Below are 22072 nucleotides of genomic sequence, written 5' to 3'. Positions count from 1 at the left end.
CAAAGCAATAATTATTTTTCTGATAAATGCATATTGTGGCACTTTCGAATCGGTTTTATTTGCCTTAATGTTAGAAGATTTGTCTACTTTTTGCTTCTCAGTAATGACAGCATGTAATATAATATGATGGAAAGTCTTGTTAAAAACCTGTCATTCCGGATGGCTGATCTGTTTGCATTTGCAAAACAAACAAGAATGCTCACTAGTGCAAATCTGAACTCGTTCAAATTGTCAAAACAAACCACTTTTCATATTTCTTTTTCCTACAGAAGGCAATCTTCCACGTTCCATTGTTTTTAGCAACACCCACATTACTTTGTGCTACGTGAACACAGTGCACAGCTGACAGCAAACAATCAAGTATTACAGTAAACATTACCGTTCAAAAGTTTGGGGTCATCAAAATGTATTTGAGCGTCTTTATAACCACCGACAGTTCAAAAGAACAGCATTTATATGAAATATAATTTTTTTGTAAAAAGATGTCTCACTTTTGATCACACCCATTGCTGAACAAATATCATTCATTTCTTTAAAAACCTATTTAATGTTTAAAAAAAATTAAATGGATTTTCAAAGGTGATGAAACCAAAACAAGAAATATAGCACTACCTGGCAGCCCATGTGATAGGGATGCGATGAGCTGCGTAAATGCTGAAGGAAAGCACGTTGGTGACCATTCCAGCTTCCTGTATGGGGGCTGTGGATCTGCTGCTGTGTGGCATGGTGTGGAAATTAGCATTGAAAGTGCTGCAGTACAGCTCCACAAGATCCAAGATGGCTGCAGTTAACTTCTCCACAATTGCCACTGTAAGGTGAAAAAAAATGGGTTCTGTTGTTTAAATACAAATTCTGATGCCAAGACTTTTTAGAATGCTAGATTCTGACTGTACATTATCCCTGACATGAAGCTTGTTCATATCTTATACATTTTATGTTCACAGGCACTGGATGGAGCAGCAGTATGAATTCAAAAGTTAAAGCTGACAGAAGGACATTGGTTGTAAGTGTCATGGACAAGGCTGCATCCTTCCTGTTTATGCCTATTTGAGATCACAGACTTCCTCATAACAGGATGCTACATAAACACTCTTCCAACAAACAAGACACACTTGAACAAATCCTCAACCCCAGGAAGTGTCTAAATCTACCAGTCAAGTTTGGACACACTTGAGTTGACTGACTGATTGGATACGTTTAAGATGGATTTTCATAGATTTATATTAAGTTTGAGTCTGGAACAATGATGGAATTATCAAAAATATTTATAAAGGGCATTTGAAAAGTAGCCAAATCCTCGTTTATAATTAAGCTAAAAAGATTAATAAAAAAAACAAAAACCAAAAAAAAACACCTGTAAGTCATCAAAACTATGACCAGTTTGGAAGTATAGTCATCGAAAACTACATAAAAAAATTAAAAAAAAAAACACGAATGGAATTTATATGAACAGAAGTTATTATAAAGACTAAATGTTTCACTGGTAGTGTATGCTTCAGTTTGACAAAAAACAAAAGAGCAGTATGACCAGAATCACCGTACCTCGGTTTTCTCTCTTCACCAAGACACTGATATCCTAAAAAAAAAATTAACACAGAAACATACACACAATTAAGCATGAATACCAGAAAGAGAGTCATGCTAAACTATGTCTAAAGTGAAAATGAAACTAGTAAAACCAGAAAACATTAATCCATGGGTGTTTCTAGCAGTTTCAAAGGTTAGCGGTTTGAGCAAGGTAGAGAATTGTCGCTCTACTCATTTAAGGAACTAGAAGCAGCAAAAGTTGCATGTTTGCAGCACTGTCTCTGGTGTCTCACACGAGATTAGCCAGCACAGCAGTATGTACAGTACATCAGATTTCTAAAACATTTCCCACATAATGTTTGTGACTAAGTGAGTGTTCAAAGGTACCACCTTCTGCACTTTAGGCTGTAGTCTGCATGGGCAAGCTGGCAGCTGGTTTAAGGCAGCAGTGATGTCAGGTGTTTCAACAGCTGCTAGAGAAGAACACAAGGCCTTCACAGACTGCACTAACCGCTCCACATGCAATGGCAACTCAACCTGCAAATGACAATGCAGGAAAAAAGACATTGAGGAAAAAAAAAAAGGAATTAATTTTCTGTAATTAAAAAGTATACATTTTAAATACTATTAAAACATTTTTCATATATATATTTCAGCTTTGGTCAATTTTTAGTAGTTACGCATTTTTTTATGGTTTTAGTTAGCTATAACAACTAGGGCTGCATGAGAAATCGTATGCAATATTTAATGCACATCTTGTCAGTAAAGCCGCTTCTGTAATCAGCAATAAATCTCCATCACCTGCGCACTTTAACATAGAACCATTGTCCACTGACAAGCTGCACAAAAACATGATCATATTTTGCTCACCTTGTCAGTGAACAACGGCTAGGTGTAGTTAATGCTGCTCCATGTGAAAGCACGCAGGTGATGAAGATTTACCGCTGATTACAGAAACAGCTTTACTGACAAGATGTGCATTAAGAATCGCATACGATTTATTGTTCAGCCCTAATGACAACCATGATTTGGACTGAGCATACTAAACATTATCAAAGAATTTTCAGATAAGCAATGTCTGTAGCAAGTTTACCTCTGATAAAAGGAAAGACTCCGCCTCATTGTGAAAGGTATCCAGAAGAAGAGTCAGTGCCTCCCTGTCACACAGACAAGAATAAGAGTCGTCAAACACAATGAATGTTGCAACCTCTCTACTAGCATATTACAGCCTAAACTTCCTGACCTCCTCTTCATCACTCTCACCTGGTCACAGTCTGTTTGATTGGCCTCTCTTGCAGTAGAATACTGTGGTTCATGGTAGATGGAGTATCATCATCCTCTGTCTGTTTAACAACAACAGTTTGCATTATGAAAACATTTAAAACTTAAAACACCTTTTACAAGATATCAAATGGTTCCCTGTAGGAGTCTACGGTTCCAGGAAGAAACTCTAAAGGGCATAGTTCACCCAAAACATAATGTGATGGCATTCCAAACCTGTATGCACCTTCTTCTGTGGAACACAAAATATGATACTTAAAAGAACAAAAAAAAAGTTACAGGTCCTGCAGACTTCCACAGTAATTTGTTGATATGGACATCAAAAGGTACACCACCAAAACCCCAACCCCCCAAAAAATGTTTTTTCCAGATTAGTTTAATGAACACCTAGTGAAATGTGGACTGCCTTTTTAAAATGACTGACATTCATTTTGATTACATTAATTGAAAGGTGTAACTCAATGTTTGTTTGTGTTAAGAAGTCTAAAACTCTTTCCTTCAGGTTTCAACTGTTTCAATTGTTCAGTAAACAAGTTGTTGGGTCACTGCTGTCAGCTTTGGTCTTACCGTTCGGGCCAGCTCCATATTGACAGAACTCCGTTTGGTAAGAAGGAGTTGAATGTCCCAGTCAAACTTCAAACACTGCTGGATGTACTCAAAGCTTGCCAGAGTCTGGTTGCTTAGCAAAAAGAAAAGAGGCAAAAAAGCAAACTTGAAATATTGGTTCATAATTTATTTATATACATATAAACTACCATTGAAAAGTTTGGGTTCAGTAAGATTTGTATTTATCTTTATCTATCGATTTATTTATTTTTATTTATTCAGAAAATAGATGAATACTTTCATTCAGCAAAGATGTTGTAACATAAGCAAATTTAGATAAGAAGCACATAAGTTGATGACTTATAAATAAAATTAAATAAAATTAAATAAATCCAAAAACAGGCACTCAAATGATTTCCAACAATGGACAAGAACTGACAAAGAAATCTTGAAACACAAGGGCTTAAGTACACAGAGGTTAATAGACTAACAAGAAACAGGTGAAAACAATTAGGAGATAGCCAGGGGAACACAAAGAGCACAAATTAAAAGTCTAAAACAACACAAAAGCACAAAGACACAAAAACAATCGTACAGAAACTGAAATTATTCCACTATCTTCATACTCAAGCATGTTTTCAACTGTACAATTGGCATTGTGGTTTATTGTTTCACTGTCATAGAACCCAGTCAAGGTCTCTACGAGTATGTTATTGTTCTGAAACTGATGCTTATGTATTTAACAGTCATACACACAATGTCTCTCTTTTTCACAGCCCTGCACAAGCACATGCTTATCAGGAAAAGACACACTTCCTACCACACAGCTGCACCCACAGCAAAAACAACCAACACACACATTCAACAGAACAACACCTGTGGTCCTTGTTGCACAGCCTCCGTATTAAGCTCAGTGAAAAACTCAGCCTCAGTTATGTCAGCTTTGCCCTTTAAGTAAAATACTACAACCGATTATCTCATCAAAAATGTCAAGTAACCTTTTGAAAAAAGAAAAACAGGAAGAGCACACGTTTGAGTGATAAGTTTAGTCTGCCTCAAAATGGTGGTCGTGTCATGGGGAAACCCAATGTGGTTAAATCAGTCCACAGACATAAGCACAGCTTGATTTTATGCAACCACAAATGAAGGGCCACGGTTATATGACGAGGAGCTATTCAGACCACAGGCCGCAGATCTTCAGTTCAGCTTGGAATCACCCCATTTCCACCCACAACTCAAACGACTTTACAATGGACGTCCTTATAACATATAGTTGATTATTATATTTTATAGTAACTTTTTAGAAACATGCTGCACACTACAGCAGTGGGGGACTGTTTTTGGCCATAACACATTAGGGAGAAAATCCAACCACAAACTCGTATGCTGAGCAAGACATGAAGCCACTGGAAGACAAATGCAGATGTCCAAAAAAAATCCCATAATCCTGTTGTCAGCATTACAAGAAGACCGGATTATAAACAATTGCCACAACAGGCTAATCATGTTTCCGTGGAGAAGGTTGATTTAACCTACAAAAAGCTTAGATTAAGGCTAATTATGTAACTTCTAATGTAAGACTATGGAAGTTCTATGCATTTAGATAGCAAGCAAAAAAAGTGAAGTAACTTTGGGTGAATCCTTAGTTCTTACTTTTTGAAGAACTCTGCCTGACCGCAGATTTTCATCAGGTAGTCATCCACGTCAATCATATCCAGGTCATCATGGGCATAGCAGAGTGTCTGATAAATCAGCAGGTCTATGGTTGATAATCCTGAGAGAAAATGACAACAATATTATAATAGTACAGCTACATTATGTAACTTTACTTGTGTGTTGAGAAACAACCAACTAAACTTTTCCCACAAGTAGATGTGATAAAATGATATGTTGACTTCAGTTCAAATGTAAAATCATCAGTTCAAATGTAAAAAGTTGTATCATATGGTATTTGTCTTGTAGATATTGACATCTTAAATAGTTTCAATGCAGTTAGCTATTTCAGCTAAAAACTTGTATTGTAGCTAACTGTATTTACAAGGTAAGCTTGAATGTTTATCTCCTTTTTTGATCATGGGTAGCTTGAAACTTGAGAAACTACAGTTTTAAAGTTCCCCAAACACTGTTACACAAAACTAAATGGCAGTTTAATTACATGCTAACAATGAGCATACAAGGAACAGAACTGCCCAGTGTGTTTCAAAGGGTATTGGTTTATCTATAGCGAGATCAATAAGTAGTGACATGTCTGTGTAGCTCCTGAAAATGGAAATGTTGACTCCCGATACAGTAAATTAGAACCTACTGATCTGAATACATTTGTTGGACAACAAAGAAGAAAGAAGATGGGAATTTTCCCTTGGCTCACAGCAATGTTCGTCACTTCACTGGGAGGATGTGAAACAAATGAGCAGAGGTAGGGATGAACCAGAAAAAAATGTTAATCCACCCTTCCCCGCTTTCCACAAATTACACCCTAACTGGGCAGATTTGCTGCACTGCGGTCACAGTGGGAGTACATTTTGGAAAAAAACACCCGTCTCTCTCCCTTTTTCACACACCTCAGTTTCGCCGTAGTTTCTAAATAATAAATTGGTCAGCTCTGCTGGAGTCTTGAAGCTAGGTTCTTAATTTTTCATTTATATTTTTTTCATGTGAATAGACCCAGATAAACTAATGCCAAGCTTAGGCAGCAGAGAGGGTAAAAATTGCTACATGGAAAGAGAGAAACAAGACACTTGTTACCCATATTTGTTTTGCAATGCACAATTTCCATTGATAAAATTAGCCATTTCTTACCAAGACTAGTGATTATATAATTATTTTTATTAAATACTTTACTCCAGTTTGATATGTAGGGTCAATTATATAGCCATTTGATTTCCACTGAATAGACAAAAAAATGGCAGTTTTGCTATATTAATTTTATTAATAGCTTTTTGATTTTGAGACTTTATTAATTTTAATAAAAAATATAATTACATTCTGGCCAATAATTGAAAACTTATTTTAGTAATAAAGTGATTTTAGGATAATTTTAATATAATATAATATATTTTTTAATAATACAAATTACAACTACTGTTCTTAAAGGCTTTGCCTAAATTAGAAAAAAAGAAAGTGAATTTAGAAACCACAATATTATAATGTACAGCGTGAAAGATATTCATTGAATGTACAGTCATCAACGGTCTGGCTGGGCTACCCAACCCTCGAGCAGTTCTGTACAGACCCAACTATTTTTCCATGCCCTATGAACTATTTTGGGTTGACCTATCATTTTAACAAACATTTAGCAAATTTCACAGCTGCTCATGACACAAAAACAGAGCCATGCGAGAATGGCACCACACAGTCCGCATTAATCATACATTGGCAGGCTGCCATAATAAAGAGCATCTGTCAGGCAAATCATGCCAGAGCAGAAAAAAAAACAAAAGAAGAAGTGAGAATGAAAACATGTTCAAGACATATTTATTGGGCCTCTCTCTAATCTCACCGCATGAGGCCATATCTGTCTCTGTGTGCGTGTATGTGTGTGTGTATGAGGGGGTTTGAGTGCGTTCCTCCAAGGCAGTTGAATGAAAAGCTGCCTCTTTTAATTGAGTACACAAAACAGATGGCTGGCAGAACGCCCATTCAGTGTAATGCTATTAAGAGAACTCAGGGTCTAGAGCCTCTCCAGCCTTTCCAATGAGATGCTATGCCCCGTTCAAAAGCTTCAGGATGTGGAACAGAAAATACAACTCCACAGTTATAACCAAGCTCATACAGAATATTTAAATGATCTGTATTATTTGATTACAAATAATTGCAAGCGCTTCAGTTCTTACCATCACAAGAGAATGTGAGTGGTTCTCTGAAGTGGTCACTATAAACCGTGACCTTTATGCTGACCCCCAGGCCCTGCTGCAGTTCATCTTGTGCCACACATGGACTCCAAACAAAGCCTGCATTTTTTGAGTAGTCATTGCATGGGTATGCCGATCGTAGCCTGGTGAAAACAGTAAAAGATGTAAATAAATTGGAATGAATGGTCCTAATAATAAATGTAATTATACACACTTTTATATACAAAAAAGAAAAAAAAAAAGAGAAAAAGAAAAATATAATTTTCAAATTTTTTTTTAAAAGTTGGCACGAAAGACACTAATAACTCACAAGTCAAGTATATGACAGAAGGCCGCCACTTCTTCATCTCTCTCTTCAGACACCTGAAAGAGCTCATAACCAAAGCCATTTGGCCTGGACGCCAGGGATACCTAAATTATTTTTAATAAATATCTCTTTATCTGACAGTTATAAATTGGGAAAAACATTTTATAGATTCTCAAAACAACAACATTAATAATATACACATATACATACATACATATATATATATATATATATATAAAATTGTATATAATTTTATTATAATTCATTATTTACAACCACACATAAACGCATTGTAAAAGGGAATAAAATGCAATAAAAATAGTATTATGAAATTATCTAGGAAATTAAAGAAAATGACCGTCTGAATGCTCACCGGATCAACTGATACTCTGCGTTGGCTTCTAGTACTCTTCTGCGCTGGAAAATAGGTGCGAGGAGGAACCTGAGGAGGAAGGGTGTTACTGCGAGCTACTGCCTTCCCCGATTTGTCCCCATTTACTCTCTGGCTTCTACTAGGTGACAGCCAATCCCCATTTAGCTTGCTAAGGGAGTCATTGAGGTTATCATAGTTCAGAGTGTCTCCAAAGGAAAGCTTGGGCTGGTCCACCTCAGGAGTGAACAAGTTGACATCCCGTGGGGCTGAGCTTCGATGGACAATGAACGGATCGTTCTGGGGGATGGGATTTCTGGGCGGTACTGGTGGCGGAGGCTCATCTAGAGATGGCAGACCTTTTGACAATAGTTGGGCTGTTCCTTCTAAATCACTTTCCCATTCGTCCAGGATGTAACGAGGCTCCTTACTAAATCCGTGAGACTCACCGCTGGATCGCGATAAGTTTGATACTCCAGGTTGAACGTGGTTGAGCATGGGGTCAGATCCAGAAAAGCCCCGCTGCAAATTATTTCGAGGAGGACTGGGAACAGGTCTAGGCATGGAGGGCTCGCTCCTTGCGGGTGATGACTTGCTGGTTTCAGGAGGTAGAGTATTTGCTGGTCCCTTGTCCTGTCGGTGGCGGGCAAGGGCGTCATACTCCATCTGCAGGGCCTCTGCTAAGACCAGCTCCCTCTGGCTCAGTCCAAGCGATTCCAGGCAACCCCAACTTTGCTCCCGGTCACTTTGAGTCTGCGCCTCAGACATGTTCCTGTAGGGGGTGCTGCAGAGCACAGGAGGAACGCAGAAAGGAGATGGATGGTGCTACGAGTTGCACAACCGGTTCATGAGGCTCTGTCAGGAGATAAGAGTGAAAGAAAAAACAAATGATTTTACAACTGATAAGATTGCAACATCAGGAGCCACTAAAAAATAAGTCATCAACCTTGCACAGAGATGTTGACGTGCATCACAAAAAGCTAGCAACTAAAACTAGCTGTTAAGCTGCAAAAAGGACAATTTAAATAGGAAACCTGCATTTTCTGTGCGTCTCTGTGTGATTTTTATTGTTTCATTTATTATATAAGCTGAAGTGCGTGTCGACAGTCCCGGTGATTTCAGCATCTGCCGTCTCATTAAATTACACTAAATGAGAATTTTACCGTTTAATTGGAGAAAAACGATCGTCACACCATATACACACAGAAACTTAAAGGTGCTAATGGCAACCCGTCAAAACAAATTTCTGTTTAACTTGAAGAAATTTTGTCAGAAACATTACTATTGTGCAGAAATACCACTACTACTCCTACTACTACTAATAATAACATTGTTAAAACTTAAAAAAAAAACACATTTGATATGAATAGTATGAATTTACTACATATTTCATTTAACAATGTTTTTTTTAATCATGTGCTTTAAAAAAAATAAAAATAAGTGAGTGCCAATATGGTGGTACAGATATAGCAAGCACCTTTATTATCTACAAATGGCCAAGTAAATAAAGAAAGAAGCATTTAACTAAAGAAGCTCTTGAACCAAATATGGAACAAAGTACCACATGTTCAGTCACAGATGTGTTTAAAGTAGCGCACGTGTGACTAACTTTGATTATCTTTGCCTCTGATCATCTGGGTCTTATTGGCTTTGCTTGCTCAGCAAAAGACAAAGCCAAGCTGATCGTTCTCTTTCAGCACAGTCATCAGTGCAACGCAGGTTCTTCTGCAGCGCAACAGTTCCTCCGCAGTGGGGGGAAGCTGCTCTCTCTCTTGCAAGGAGACTGATGTGCCATATTAAGAGGCTATTCCTGTGGAGTCACAGCTGGACAGATGCTAAGCTTTGAATTCAAATCGACCTGAAGATCAGCTGAGTGCTGCTCAAATGGGTTTAGTGTTCGATCAGCCTCATAACACATGTGCCATGACACAGCTGCTGCCTCATACACACCCACTGGGCTTAATGGTCCTCTATAACCCTGCACAATGGTAAATGGATTCAGCTGGGAAGGTCAAATGACAGTTTTCTGCTAGAATGATAATTGTTACAACTTGAATAAACTGCAGAGCGGTCCTAAAGTGGATGAAAGTACTGTATACCACTTTGTGTACATTTATTTGGACCGTGGCTCAACTAAAAAAAATTTACTTGTCATTGAGACATTCTTTTGGGAAGAACACAAAAGATATTTTGAATAATGTTGTCACAATTTTTGTCCATATTGTGAAAGGCAATGAGATCCAAAACAACAAAACTGGATTTCTTTTGTGTTCCAAAGAAAATACCAATTGTACCAGTTGCATGGGTTTGGAATGACGAAAAAGAGAGTAAATGATGATTTTCATTTTTGGGTGAACTATTCCTTTAGGTTTATGACCACTTGTGACCCATCATTTCCTTCATAGCATGATAACAGTGGCAGGGGGTCTGTTTCTCCGCCCACTAACACAACTGTAGGAAACTCTCACACTCTACCCCAGAAGACTGGCACCAGAACAAAAGACCGAAGAGGAAGCAGAAGGGCATCTGTTTGACAGACATTCCTGGCCCCTTCCATTGCTTTACGTTTTGACCCCATTTTGCATCCCAAAAATGCAAAACCCCACATTCCTTTGCTATCATCTCTGGTGATTTTCATTTAAATAAATAAAATAAATACAATGCGTTTTCCAGATCAGCAGAGGAAATGGACGCATAAACCTGACTGTGTTTTAGGCTTCCATCAGCAACTCATCCAGTCACTGGTTTAGTTTCTGCCTGGCTGAACATGTGTACATATGGAGATCAGTGTAAACAGAAAGGACTCAGCACATACAACATTCAAAACAGGTTTGATGTGATGCGTTTACAGGAAGTCTGGCTTTCCACATTAAAAGTGAAATCCCGTTTGATGCCTCACTATCACAGCCAGTCAGAATTAATATGATGTTACATATACATTAAAGGGATGGTTCACCCCAAAATAAAAATTGTCATTAATTAGTCTACTCACCCTCATGACGTTCTAAAAACACGTATGACCTTCGTTCATCTTCAGAATACAAATTAAAATATGTTTGATGAAATCTGAGAGCTTTCTGACCCTACATCAACAGCAAAGTAACTGACATGTTCAAGGCCCAGAAAGGTAGTAAGGACATCATTAAAACAGTCCATATGTGACATCAGTGGTTCAACCTTAATTTTATGAAGTTGTGAAAACACCTTTTGTATGTCAAGAAAACAAAAATAACTTTATTCAACAATTCAACCAAATTATTAGGGGCTTCTTTTTAAGTCTAATTTATTAACTAGTAGTTCAAGCAACCCTTAACTAGTCAATTATATTCTTTTTTTAGTTGCAGTTGAAATACAAACTAAGCGTCAAATAAAATGGTCTATTGCTCAACGTTTGTTGCGGATATGAATGTTCAGAACAAAACTTGAGGTTATTATAGACAAATACGCCTTCTTAGGACATGGTGTTAGAGTCAGCTTCGGGACAGCTACGCACATAAACAATCTTGTGCAAAAACACTTCCAAAAAACAGATGTGTTTGTAAACACCGATCTCAGGAATCAACAGATGGACTGTACAAATATAAATGCAACTCCTTCTGAACTGCCTTTCTAAGGCCGTCCTCCATTCCCAGGAGCACCGACCTCCCGTTGGCTTCCTATGCAGAGCCTCACGGCTGAGCTTTGGCCGGAGGGGTGCACTAAGACAGGAGGGGTGGCAAAGAGGGTGGATCTGCATTGTTCCACAGGGACCCCAGGCCAGCCAGATACAGGCCCCCGGAATGAAACCCATGCTGGGATATAATCCCATTCAATCAGGGGTGGCTCCCAGATTGGCCGAACAAAGGACAGGGAGGAGTGAGGGCAGCCACGTCACGTGAGGCAGAGCCGACTCAGACACGTTCACACGGCTTGAAGAGCCAAAGACAAAGAGAGCGCTGTCATCCCTGTCCCCCCGTATACACCCCTCCCCCAACACACCCACCCAACAACAAATATATCACACGGCTCCCTCCATGCCCAGGGTGATCGCTTATGCTAGTTCCAGCTGATCAGGGCTTTTGCGCCGTATGCTGAGGTCTTCCATCATCAATACGCCTCTCTTCCTGTGGCGTTCCAACCCTAATATCAGTTCAAAGACCTCCAGACTAGCCGACTCTCTACTGTGATCTGTCAGGCAGATGGTGGTGAGCAGGCCCACATTTAGCCAGTGAGGTAACATTCAGCCTCTGAGCAATGCAGTGGGAAAGTCGGAAAGAAAATCAGCATTGACATTTGACAAACACTAAACAAACTTCAAGTAAAAACTAACTGTTAGCACCAGACTTCCGATTTAGAAAAACAGAGAACAGAGAGGATGAGGCCAAACGCAGAAACCTCAAATCCCACAGGAAGGTGACTCAACCAAACGCATGGCACCTCTGACCTGTTGCGAAGGCGGCACCTAGCCAAGAATGTCTTTAGAGTTCAGACACCACACTTCTACCTGGTTCTACGTGGTTTGAGGAGATTTTGGTGCTGATAAAACATTAATTGTCGCTTTTGTTTTTACCCTGTCCGACAGGTCTAATGTGCATGGGTGGTTTCAGAAATACAATGTGATATTTTGCACACTGAAAGACCTGAAACAGGTAGAATGACTGAGGCCAATTCCAGATTGCCATGCTGAAATAAAGAATGCAGACTGAAATACAAAACTGGGATCATGCATCAAACAAACAAGGAACTAAACCTGGAAGAAAACAAGGTTTTAATCAAAGAAGATGAATAACATTTTCTTTCTTAGTCACAAAGCACTACAAAACATTAGTTTAGTTCAGCGTCCTGGTGATTCAGAAAGAAGCAGAATCTTGAAACAGGTTTGCAGAGTCTAAACCCAAATTGTGGTTATTGTGTCATATATATGCACTTTTATGTTTCTAAACAGTGTATGGCAGTCTAAACTTCTCTCTTTCCTGTGCTTCCAGCTGCATGAACCTCCTTGTGAGTCACTATAATTAATGCAAATATTTTACTTTAAAACACTGTTAAGTCCTGAATAAATTGAAGCTTGAGGAGATGCAGCATGCAGCTTGTGATACTGTATGCATTATCAAAAAAAAAAAAAAACAGTCTGCTTCATTTGTTTTTGAGTGTAAAAATGCATGGTTCTTTTGGAAAGATCTGAGTTTTAAGGATTATTATTAAATGATAGCCTATATGAATTTTAATAACACTATAAATAATGTAATTTAAGAAGACTTATTTTATTACATTTGTCTTGGGTTTTAGATTCTAAATGACTGAAGTGTATATATATAAACATTTTTAAACCATCTAAAAAAATAACATGCAATATCATTTATTTAGCATTCATTAAAAAATAGGATTCGATCAAAAGAAGCATGCAATATCATTGCATAGCAACAGACACCACCATGCTTCGTTTCTGTTTACAGCACTTTCACCTCATATAGTTTATAAATTTTGAATCATTCAAAAATAAAATTAAAAAGATTAAAAGTCTTAGATTAAAAGATTAAAATTAAAATATTTCCTCTGTTTTGACACTCATTTCATCCGTATATGGCTCAAAGTGTCCTATCATACAAACGTCTCTTTTAAATACAGATCTGTTTGAGTTCAAGAGCCCAAACTTGTCAAGTAGATATCTAGCCAGTCATTTTAAAATAGAAACAGGCGAAACGTGAGCAAAACCGTGGCGGTCAAAAAGCCTCTCTGAATGTTTCGGCCACCAATGTTAGATTTAGAGCAGCGCGAGAGTGTTTCGTTTTCAGCTCGGGAGAACCTCAATCGAACACAAAGATTTTAGAAAAATCCAGGCACCGAGCAAAAACAGCTGGTCGTAAACACGAAGCGTTCTCAGCGCTTTCTGTTATAGTGAAGGAAAGAGCGTATCACATACCGTGTGCACGGCCTTTTGAGCGCCTGTGTCATAGTCCTTTTCGTTTATTCTCAGGCTCAATCGTTGTTCTTTGATAGACGGTGATCAGGCAGCCGTTTCCGGTGTCCACTAGCAGAAGATCAGGGCCAAATCAAGAGCGCGCCTCTGTTCATCCATACGAGACACACGCTCTTTCCTTCCCTCTCTCTCTCTCTCTCTCTCTCTTCTGTTTATCTGACCGACTTGCGCTGTGGATTTCGGCTTCAGTTCAAAGCTCAGCCAGTTCTCTTTGGATGTGTAAAGCCAGAGGATTTGGGTTAAGAAGAACAATAGCAGACTCTAGTGGCAAATACGGGTAATTGCATCCCATCATGACGCTTGACATCAAACACTGCAGTGGTACGTAAAACTTTTCCTTCAAAGTTGTAAAAAGAGAACATGACTATATATTTAATAATACAAATATATCAACTTCAATATGTTGCCATGACATGTAGCTAGTCCTACATAAAGCTACATATATACACAAAAGCACAATATGAGGCCTACTTCAAACATACATAGACAAAATGAAGAAATCCCTACAGGTAAGCTGTGTCCAAAGTTAAGTGCGCACACTTCGAATGCCACGGACTGCTCCGCCTTCGCAGGATTTCCTAATTCCGCCACCAGGTGTTCTCGATTACTGCTCCTGTCACAAAGCAACCGTATAAGAGCTGCCACCCTGACAGGATAGGTGGAGCCAGAATTGCTCGTTTTTGGTTTTATGTTATTTCACAATGGAGGAGATGGTAGTTTGGTCAGGGTATATTATGGCAAACCGTTTACCAATCAAGTTTCACAATTTAGTAAACCGTTTGTTGCCAGAATATACCAATAATATACTAATATCACTATTATGATAGAAAAATCCGTTCCAGTATTTTTTTTTTTTTTTTCATAAAAACCAACTGAGAGAAAAAAAACAACTCTTGTACAATTCTCTACACTGGAGAAAAACGTATGTGGAGGTTTACTTCTAGGTTCTTTAGAGAAAGGTGTTGTTTTTCTTATTTTTACCCAATATATGGGTATGTGAGGATTATTGAGTACAAAATTAAATCCTGTTTCATTCATACTCTTAGCCAGAGGGCGCCCTTGCCCAGAAACTCCACGAGTGGGACTCATAGAACTTATGATGTTCCAGGAAATCCCTAGCTGAATAAAATGCAAATAGAGACAATTTACCTGATGAAACATCAACTCAGTAAACAGTTGTGACAATATATGGTTTATCTGTGTTCTTCAAACCATCTTGGATATTTTTAAAGTAAAAAAATATATATTTATAATGCAATGTTAATCGACTTCCATCTCTGCATTGAATGCTGTAAAAAGTTAGATTTGTTCTGCCTTCTCTGAATCACAAATTTCAAACATATAATTTGATTATAATGACTTATAATACTATCTTTTTAGCATTGTGTTGCATATCGCAGTGCGTAAACATAAAACCATGTCTTTATTATCAGAGTAACGACAAACAACAAGTGCTACTCTGCTCAAAACACGTGTATGAATCATCATTGGCAAATACTTTAAATATGTAAACATACTTACAGGCTGGGAGTCAGAAGCGCCAGATTATCCTTGCAAAGTTGGAACTGCCCAGCTTCATAGAAACAGTCTTTGTACCCCAGACTCATTGTAGGCTACTGGTTCAGGAAACAGTCTTTTTCCTCTGTTAAATGCTCTGCACACATCTGAATATTTAGGTTGAACAGTGTTGTAAATACAACTTAACCACTGATTTCTAGTTGTGTCCTCTTTTGGAAGGCCAAACAAAGTAGTTTCGCTTTCACAACAAAACACATATTTGAACATTTGGGCAGGGGATGTTACGCAAATCTTTCTACATTATGATGTACAGACATGTGGGGGTATGTTAGAATGAGCTGTTTTAGGTAGGAGTGGTTGACTCTTAACTTTTATGAAGAATATCTCTTTGGATTTGAGACGTTAGTCTTTGCAACTTTACATATCTTCTTTATGCACCAAGAGCTTGTAACATTCCAAAGAGAAAGGACAAATTTAAATCGCATCATATGACCCCTTTAAGTGAATTTTGACTAAAACATGTCATTTAAATGTTCTCATTGTTGGACAACATGGTGTTATCGTGGTATCATGGTAGATGTTCTAAAGACCATGTACTATTAGTAAGCAAATTTAGCATGACGTAGTGAGTTTTAGGCTTAATGTAATGCTGTTTGTGACCACCAGAGGCAGCATATGTGTTTGTGCCTGTTTTTATACAATCTATGTATGGTTCCTGCACACACAACAGTAACTGCAGGCAAATTTGACCTGTACATTGTGTACCATTGCTTGGCATAAGCTACATTGAATCCTTGAAAGTAAGGCACTGAGCAGTTTAACTTTGTATTCCCAACATCACATTGTGAAGTCTGTCAGTGCATGGCAAATCTGTATATAATGTGGGAATAGCAGTGCGGGCCTTTGTCTTCAAGGTTTAGTATGCAGGATTGACTTCTGCAAGCTGAGGGGCCTGAAACAAACTGCAGACTGCATACAAGATTAGATTTCCCAGCTGCTTTCAGTGTATTTTTTCATAGGCAAACTTCTCAGAGACATTTTTCAGCATAATTTTAAAATATTATTGGTCTGTAAGCTGTGTGTATTATTATTATTATTATTATTATTATTATTAATATTATTATTATTATTATTATTATTATTATTATTATTATTATTTTGAAGCTCCACAGTTGTACGGCCTCTGGAATATCATTTATAGCAAATTGTTTTATTTTAAATAACTATTTTTGTCCCACAGATTTTCTCTGATTACTTCTCGCTCTTCTAGGTGCATTTTTAAATTTAATACTGCATGCAGTTTTAATATTGAACACTGCTTATTATAATAATTTCTGTAGCTAAAAAGTGTTTATGTGTAAAAGTCCATTAGCAGATAATGTCTATGAGTTGCCATACTGTGTCTATTTGTTGATGTGTGTGCATTTCTGATGTTTATGATACTCTTAATTGGGAATAGTTTGTGTGGCTCTGTTCATGTAGGCTACTTCTGTGATGTTAAACTGGGCCAGTGTGTCACTATATTGTAATGGATGATGTAAAGTTCCCTATCAAAGAGTGTTGTGTGTTCAAACAGAAGTCCATTGATAAAAAAAAGAGTATGTCTCAGCCTATCATTATACAGATATTGTTATGTATAATCAATTTTTTTTAGTAAATAACATTAATGCTATATGTAAGTTTGGGGTCAGCAATAATTAATCTCTTATGCTCATCAAGGCTTCATTTATCTGCTATCTCTCTCTCTCTCTCTCTCTCTCTCTTTATATATATATAGGGTATAAGAACAAGATTTAGGCTAATTGATTTGATTGATTTATGTATTATTATTATTTTTTAAACAATGTAAAGTCTTTGCAGTCATCTTTGAACAGTTTGAAGAATTGCAATTATTTGCTGAATAAAAAGTCACTTTCTTAAAGAAAATCGTTGAAAGATTTAATAGTAAACTATAACAATGTGGTGCATTTATGTTTATATGCAATGTAAAATTTTAAGATGTATTTGATTAATCCTGTGAAAATATTATTATAAAAATAAAGCAGCCTGTAATCATTTCTTGTGGCTTTACATTAAATTTGTTTTTAGCTTTCAGTGTGACCAGTGACCATGGACCACAAAACCAGTCATAGCGCGAGGAAATTTGTAATGATAGTCAATAACACATCGAAATAATCGATTTTTCTTTTATGCAATATCATTAGTATATTAAGTAAAGATCAAGTTTCAATAATATTTTTGTCAATTTCCTACCGTAAATATATAAAAACTTAATTTGTGATTAGTAATATGCATTGCTAAGAGCTTCATTTGGACAATTGTAAAGTCGTTTTTCTCAATATTTGCACCCTCAGATTTCATATTTACCAATAGTTGTATTTCAGTCCAGTATGCTATACTAACAAACCATACATCAATGAAAATCTTGTTTAGTCAGCTTTCAGATAATGTATAAATCCCAATAAATAAATAAAATGGGGGGGGGGGGGGGGTTATGACTGGTTTTGTGGACCAGGGTCACGTTTATCTATTCTTAATATATACAATAATCACGTGGTATTAAATTGACGCTTCGTGTGACGTGCAGCTCTAACGCAGACGATGGGAACACCTGTCCTGCTGGAATCGGGGGCGCGCCCACAGGAGCGAGCGTGGGAAGTGAGCGCGCGCTCTGAGAGGGTCGCACAGCACAGACGGATATTACCGCATTAGAGAATCTCTGCATTATATGTGGCCAAATCTACAGCGACACAGGTAAGAGAGCGATGCTATCAAAGCGTTGTCAGGGGTAACACATTAAAAGTAGCTGGCCTTGTTCCACAGGAGATAAAAGCAGGCTAGATTTGTGTTTCTTAAATACGGCCGTTGCTGCTTCAGTAATCCTCGCGCATCCCGCGTGCTTCAGCTTCTCTGCGCATCACTGACTGATGCGGTCTTCTTCCTGCTGCTCTGCGCAAAGCATCACAGCCTGAAGATGCCGGCAATATCTAACGAAACGCTAGAGAAATATAAACGCAGCCTCATTTAATGTCACCAGCTATGTTTAGGTAAATAAACTTGGGCTTTTCGAGGCTGTCAAGTTAGTTGTTTTTGAGGCCGAATGTTGGCCAAGGATGCTGTAGGAAGTGAAAGTGTCATCGCCCCTACCCAAGGATATCGTGAGAACAGGACAAACATTTGCTGCTGCGTTTTATTACACGAGGAACCTTCAGGCCACGTTAGAGGGTAAATATTACATTGTAATATAATTCACAGGTTTTAAGAAGGTTAGTTTTGCCTGCGTGGATAAAACAAGTTGGTTAAGATAGCAAATAATCCGAAAATTGTCAATAAACATTATACACTAACACTTGCATATTATATATATATATATATATATATATATATATATATATATATATATATATAAGATTTATATTGGCTTTAATGGTAGGATGAAAACTTGGAGGCCATAAATGTACAACATCTATCTATCTATCTATCTATCTATCTATCTATCTATCTATCTATCTATCTATCTATCTATATATATATATATATATATATATATATATATATATATATATATATATATATATCTACCTATCTATCTAATCTGTCTGTCTGTCTAATGCTTTATCATCATCATACTTAAAATAAAACCTATCCAATTTAGGGCTGTGCAGAAAATCGAATGCGATTTTCATGCGCATCTCATCAGTAAAGGCACTCCTGTAATTAGTATATTTCCAGCACTTGCGTTCAGATCAGGGTTGACAGGTTTTCACAACAAAGTCTGCCCAGTTGCTTCTCAAAACTAGTCAAAAACTAGCCCAATCGCGTTTCCAGGAGGTTCCCTGATAAAAATTGCGTCCTGGGGTTAAAATACACGTTTTTTGGCAGAGTTGCCTTGGTAAAATTCACATTTTAGGGGCTAAATATCACGTTATTGGGAATGGGGTCGCTTCGACCCACGGACATGAAAAACAACCGCAGACTTGGCAACACTGGTTCAGGCGGAGCGGCATTTAATACACAGAGCCCTTGTTCACGGACAATATACTCAAAATCGGCAATGAATCGACTGCGATTTTGAATTCGATTTTGTGTAGATTGTCAGTGAACTAAAGTCCAACAGTGTTGCCAAGTCTGCGGTTGTTTTTTCATGTCCACAGGTCAAGGGACCCCAAATCCAATAATCTGATATTTAACGTTAGCCCCTAAAATGCGAATTTTACCAAGGCAACTCTGCCAAAAAACTTGTATTTTACCCCGGGACGCAATTTTTTATCGGAGAACCCCCTGGAAACCTAGTTTTGGACTAGTTTTGAGAAGCAACTGAGCAGGCTTTGTTTTGAAAACCTGGCAATCCTGATCTGAATGCACGTGCTGGAAATATACTAGGAGCGCCTTTACTGACTAGATGCGCATGAAAATCGCCTTCGATTCTAAGCACAACCCTATCCAATATAAGTATAAAGTATAATATATCTGAGTATCAATCAGGTACTCCTCTTGCATAGTTTTGAATGTGTACAATTCTGTTTGATCCTTGACTTAAGTTTTCATATTCATATATATGGATCTACTACAGGGAAAAGGTTTCCATTTATAATCTTTGAATGCTGCTTTGGGAAACTCAGAGCAGCTGAATTAGTCCACCAACCTAACACTTTTTTTTCTTCCATCATGAATTAAAGATGCAAACTGCCCACATCAGATGGTATCTATGGCCATGTGACCTGGCCTGGGCCCATATTCCCACTGAGTTGGACACATATGCTCTGAATGATCCAGAGATGTGCATGTCATCTCCCATTCAGCGGTCTTTGTCATATTGTGTTGCAATCATTCATGGAGGTATTTCATAGTGCTTAGCAGTTAGTGAAATTCGATAACCACCGGCAGCCCAACAAAAAATGTTCTAACCCGATTAGGAAATTCTAAAGAGTAGTTTAATGAGAACAGTGTCAGATTAAATCTTGGATTTATCAGAGCAAACAGTACATCTTGCATTTTAACTGGCAACATGATCTGGTAGCCTACATCTAAAAAAGTGAATGGAAGTTAAAGTTATAAATGTAATCAAGTCACCTTTATTTTTATAGCACTTTGTAGAGTTTCAAACCAGCTATACAGTATTAAAAAGGAAGTAACAGAGCTAATTGTGCAAACATCAAATATAATATAAGTGCATATATGTTTCGAAAGAATATTATGAATGGCTGTATACATATATGTATAGCTCAACTGCTTCAAACCCAACTCCACTTCTTATTCAACGTCCATTCTCTGTAAGTCGCAGTGACCTCACCACACCACTAGATGCTGATATTCCACTCGTTTTCTGTTGCTAGCTTTGATTGATGCGATTTAATTCCCAGGAAACATGTACATTTTGTAGTTTAAATAACACTTTTAGTGTTTAATAGGCAGTTATATATAAGTGCATTCTATAGTTTTGTAAAAAATAAAATGAAAAAAATAAATGTATTCACAAATAACATGACCACGTGCTTTTACCTGCACACCCCCCTCACCACCTATAGAGGTATTTTCTGCCATATGGCGAATTTTGAGAAATCCTTTTACTTGGCAACATGTTAGTTGAGGCTCAACCCTGTGGATACTCCCACTGAGCATGCAATTTAAACAGCATTAGAGAAACCTGCGATTCTCTCTCAGCACCTTCTGCAACTTAAAAGAACATTTAGATGGGGAGAAGCTCACGTTTTCTTGTCAGATTTATGTAAACAACTCCACTTAGCTGTCAAGTATTAATTAAAGATGCATACACAGAAGATTAATGAAGTTATTTAGGAAGATTGAATGACTTGCTGCATAATAGTGATACATCTTTAATGACTGCAATGAAATAAGGTCAAAGAGATGATATATGGTGCGTAATTTAATTTCATCCACTAGCATTCCCATTTTTCCCCTCCTCCACAGCTCATATTCACCTACTCTCAGGGTTCCTACTCTGCAATGGGATGCTTACCTTTTACTTCTCAAGGTTTTGTTTCCAGAGGTTCTATTTTTAGCTCTGCAATAGCCTCTTTCTCCAGTGAGGGGGCAAGAGGTGCGTCTAGAAGGTGAGTCTGGCCCGGTGCCGATTAGAACTGTTGCACGCTGGAGGGAAAGGAGAGACTGAAAGAAGATGGAGTCAGGCTGGGCATTCATTCTAGTTTTTGATCTCTGCCTGGCTCTGTGTCCTCTTCAGGGAGGACAAGAAAAATGAGACTGAAACAATGGGGTCAGCTGAAACATTTGCTTGTATTTTAGAGCAGTATGTTTTAGCAGACTGCTCCAGGGCCTTGAATCTGTTTGCTTGAATGGACCGCTAATGGAAGATTGTTATAGCCCATAATGTGCTCTTCGTCCGGATTCAGCTGAGTCAAGGCAGTTGATAGTTATGGATTTCAGACTGGCCTAAAACAAGCAGGACGCATTACTAGCTGCATCTACATTGATTTTTTTGTTTGTTTGCGGAGACGCAGCTTTATCCCAGCAATGAGTAAAGAGGCCTTGCTGGGCACATTTACACAAATTGAGGTTAATAATTAATTGTTGTAAATGATGGGTTATATGTTAAGGTTATAAATGGCATATGTCAGTAATTGCTAGGCCACCAAATTAAGATAATTTAAGACTTTACATTATTTTGCCAAGTGAAATCATTGCACTTTACATGGAAGTGGCTTGTGAGGTCAAGATATTATTTCAGTTTCATC

General features: G+C 37.8%; 2 protein-coding genes across 3 annotated transcripts in view; one reads left to right on the top strand and one right to left on the bottom strand.

Moving 5' to 3' along the window:
* The window catches only part of LOC127968446 (phosphatidylinositol 4-phosphate 3-kinase C2 domain-containing subunit beta), a 45552-nt gene extending 31176 nt beyond the window's left edge, over positions 1-14376 (bottom strand). Inside the window, exons 1-12 of the mRNA XM_052569686.1 lie at positions 14324-14376; positions 13785-14178; positions 7886-8737; positions 7516-7616; positions 7188-7348; positions 5008-5128; positions 3376-3487; positions 2791-2870; positions 2621-2684; positions 1918-2064; positions 1543-1576; positions 613-808 (exon numbers count right to left, since the gene is read on the bottom strand). Of these exons, the coding sequence (XP_052425646.1) occupies positions 613-808; positions 1543-1576; positions 1918-2064; positions 2621-2684; positions 2791-2870; positions 3376-3487; positions 5008-5128; positions 7188-7348; positions 7516-7616; positions 7886-8650 (1781 nt within the window). The 5' untranslated portion in view covers positions 8651-8737; positions 13785-14178; positions 14324-14376. The remainder of the gene's footprint in view (positions 1-612; positions 809-1542; positions 1577-1917; positions 2065-2620; positions 2685-2790; positions 2871-3375; positions 3488-5007; positions 5129-7187; positions 7349-7515; positions 7617-7885; positions 8738-13784; positions 14179-14323) is intronic.
* Positions 14377-17987: 3611 nt separating this feature from the next.
* Positions 17988-22072, top strand: part of LOC127968445 (neurofascin-like) — a 76005-nt gene continuing 71920 nt past the window's right edge. The window contains exon 1 of one of the 2 annotated variants that reach the window (XM_052569681.1): positions 17988-18113. The gene's annotated coding sequence lies outside the window, so the exon portion shown is untranslated. The remainder of the gene's footprint in view (positions 18114-22072) is intronic. The other variant, XM_052569671.1, reaches the window with a different exon arrangement.

Source organism: Carassius gibelio, chromosome B11 (genome assembly GCF_023724105.1).
Source record: "Carassius gibelio isolate Cgi1373 ecotype wild population from Czech Republic chromosome B11, carGib1.2-hapl.c, whole genome shotgun sequence".
In the NCBI taxonomy this organism is placed as follows: domain Eukaryota; kingdom Metazoa; phylum Chordata; class Actinopteri; order Cypriniformes; family Cyprinidae; genus Carassius; species Carassius gibelio.
The sequence above is the reverse complement of the archived record's forward strand: the minus strand, read 5'-3'. Positions and strand labels throughout refer to the sequence as shown.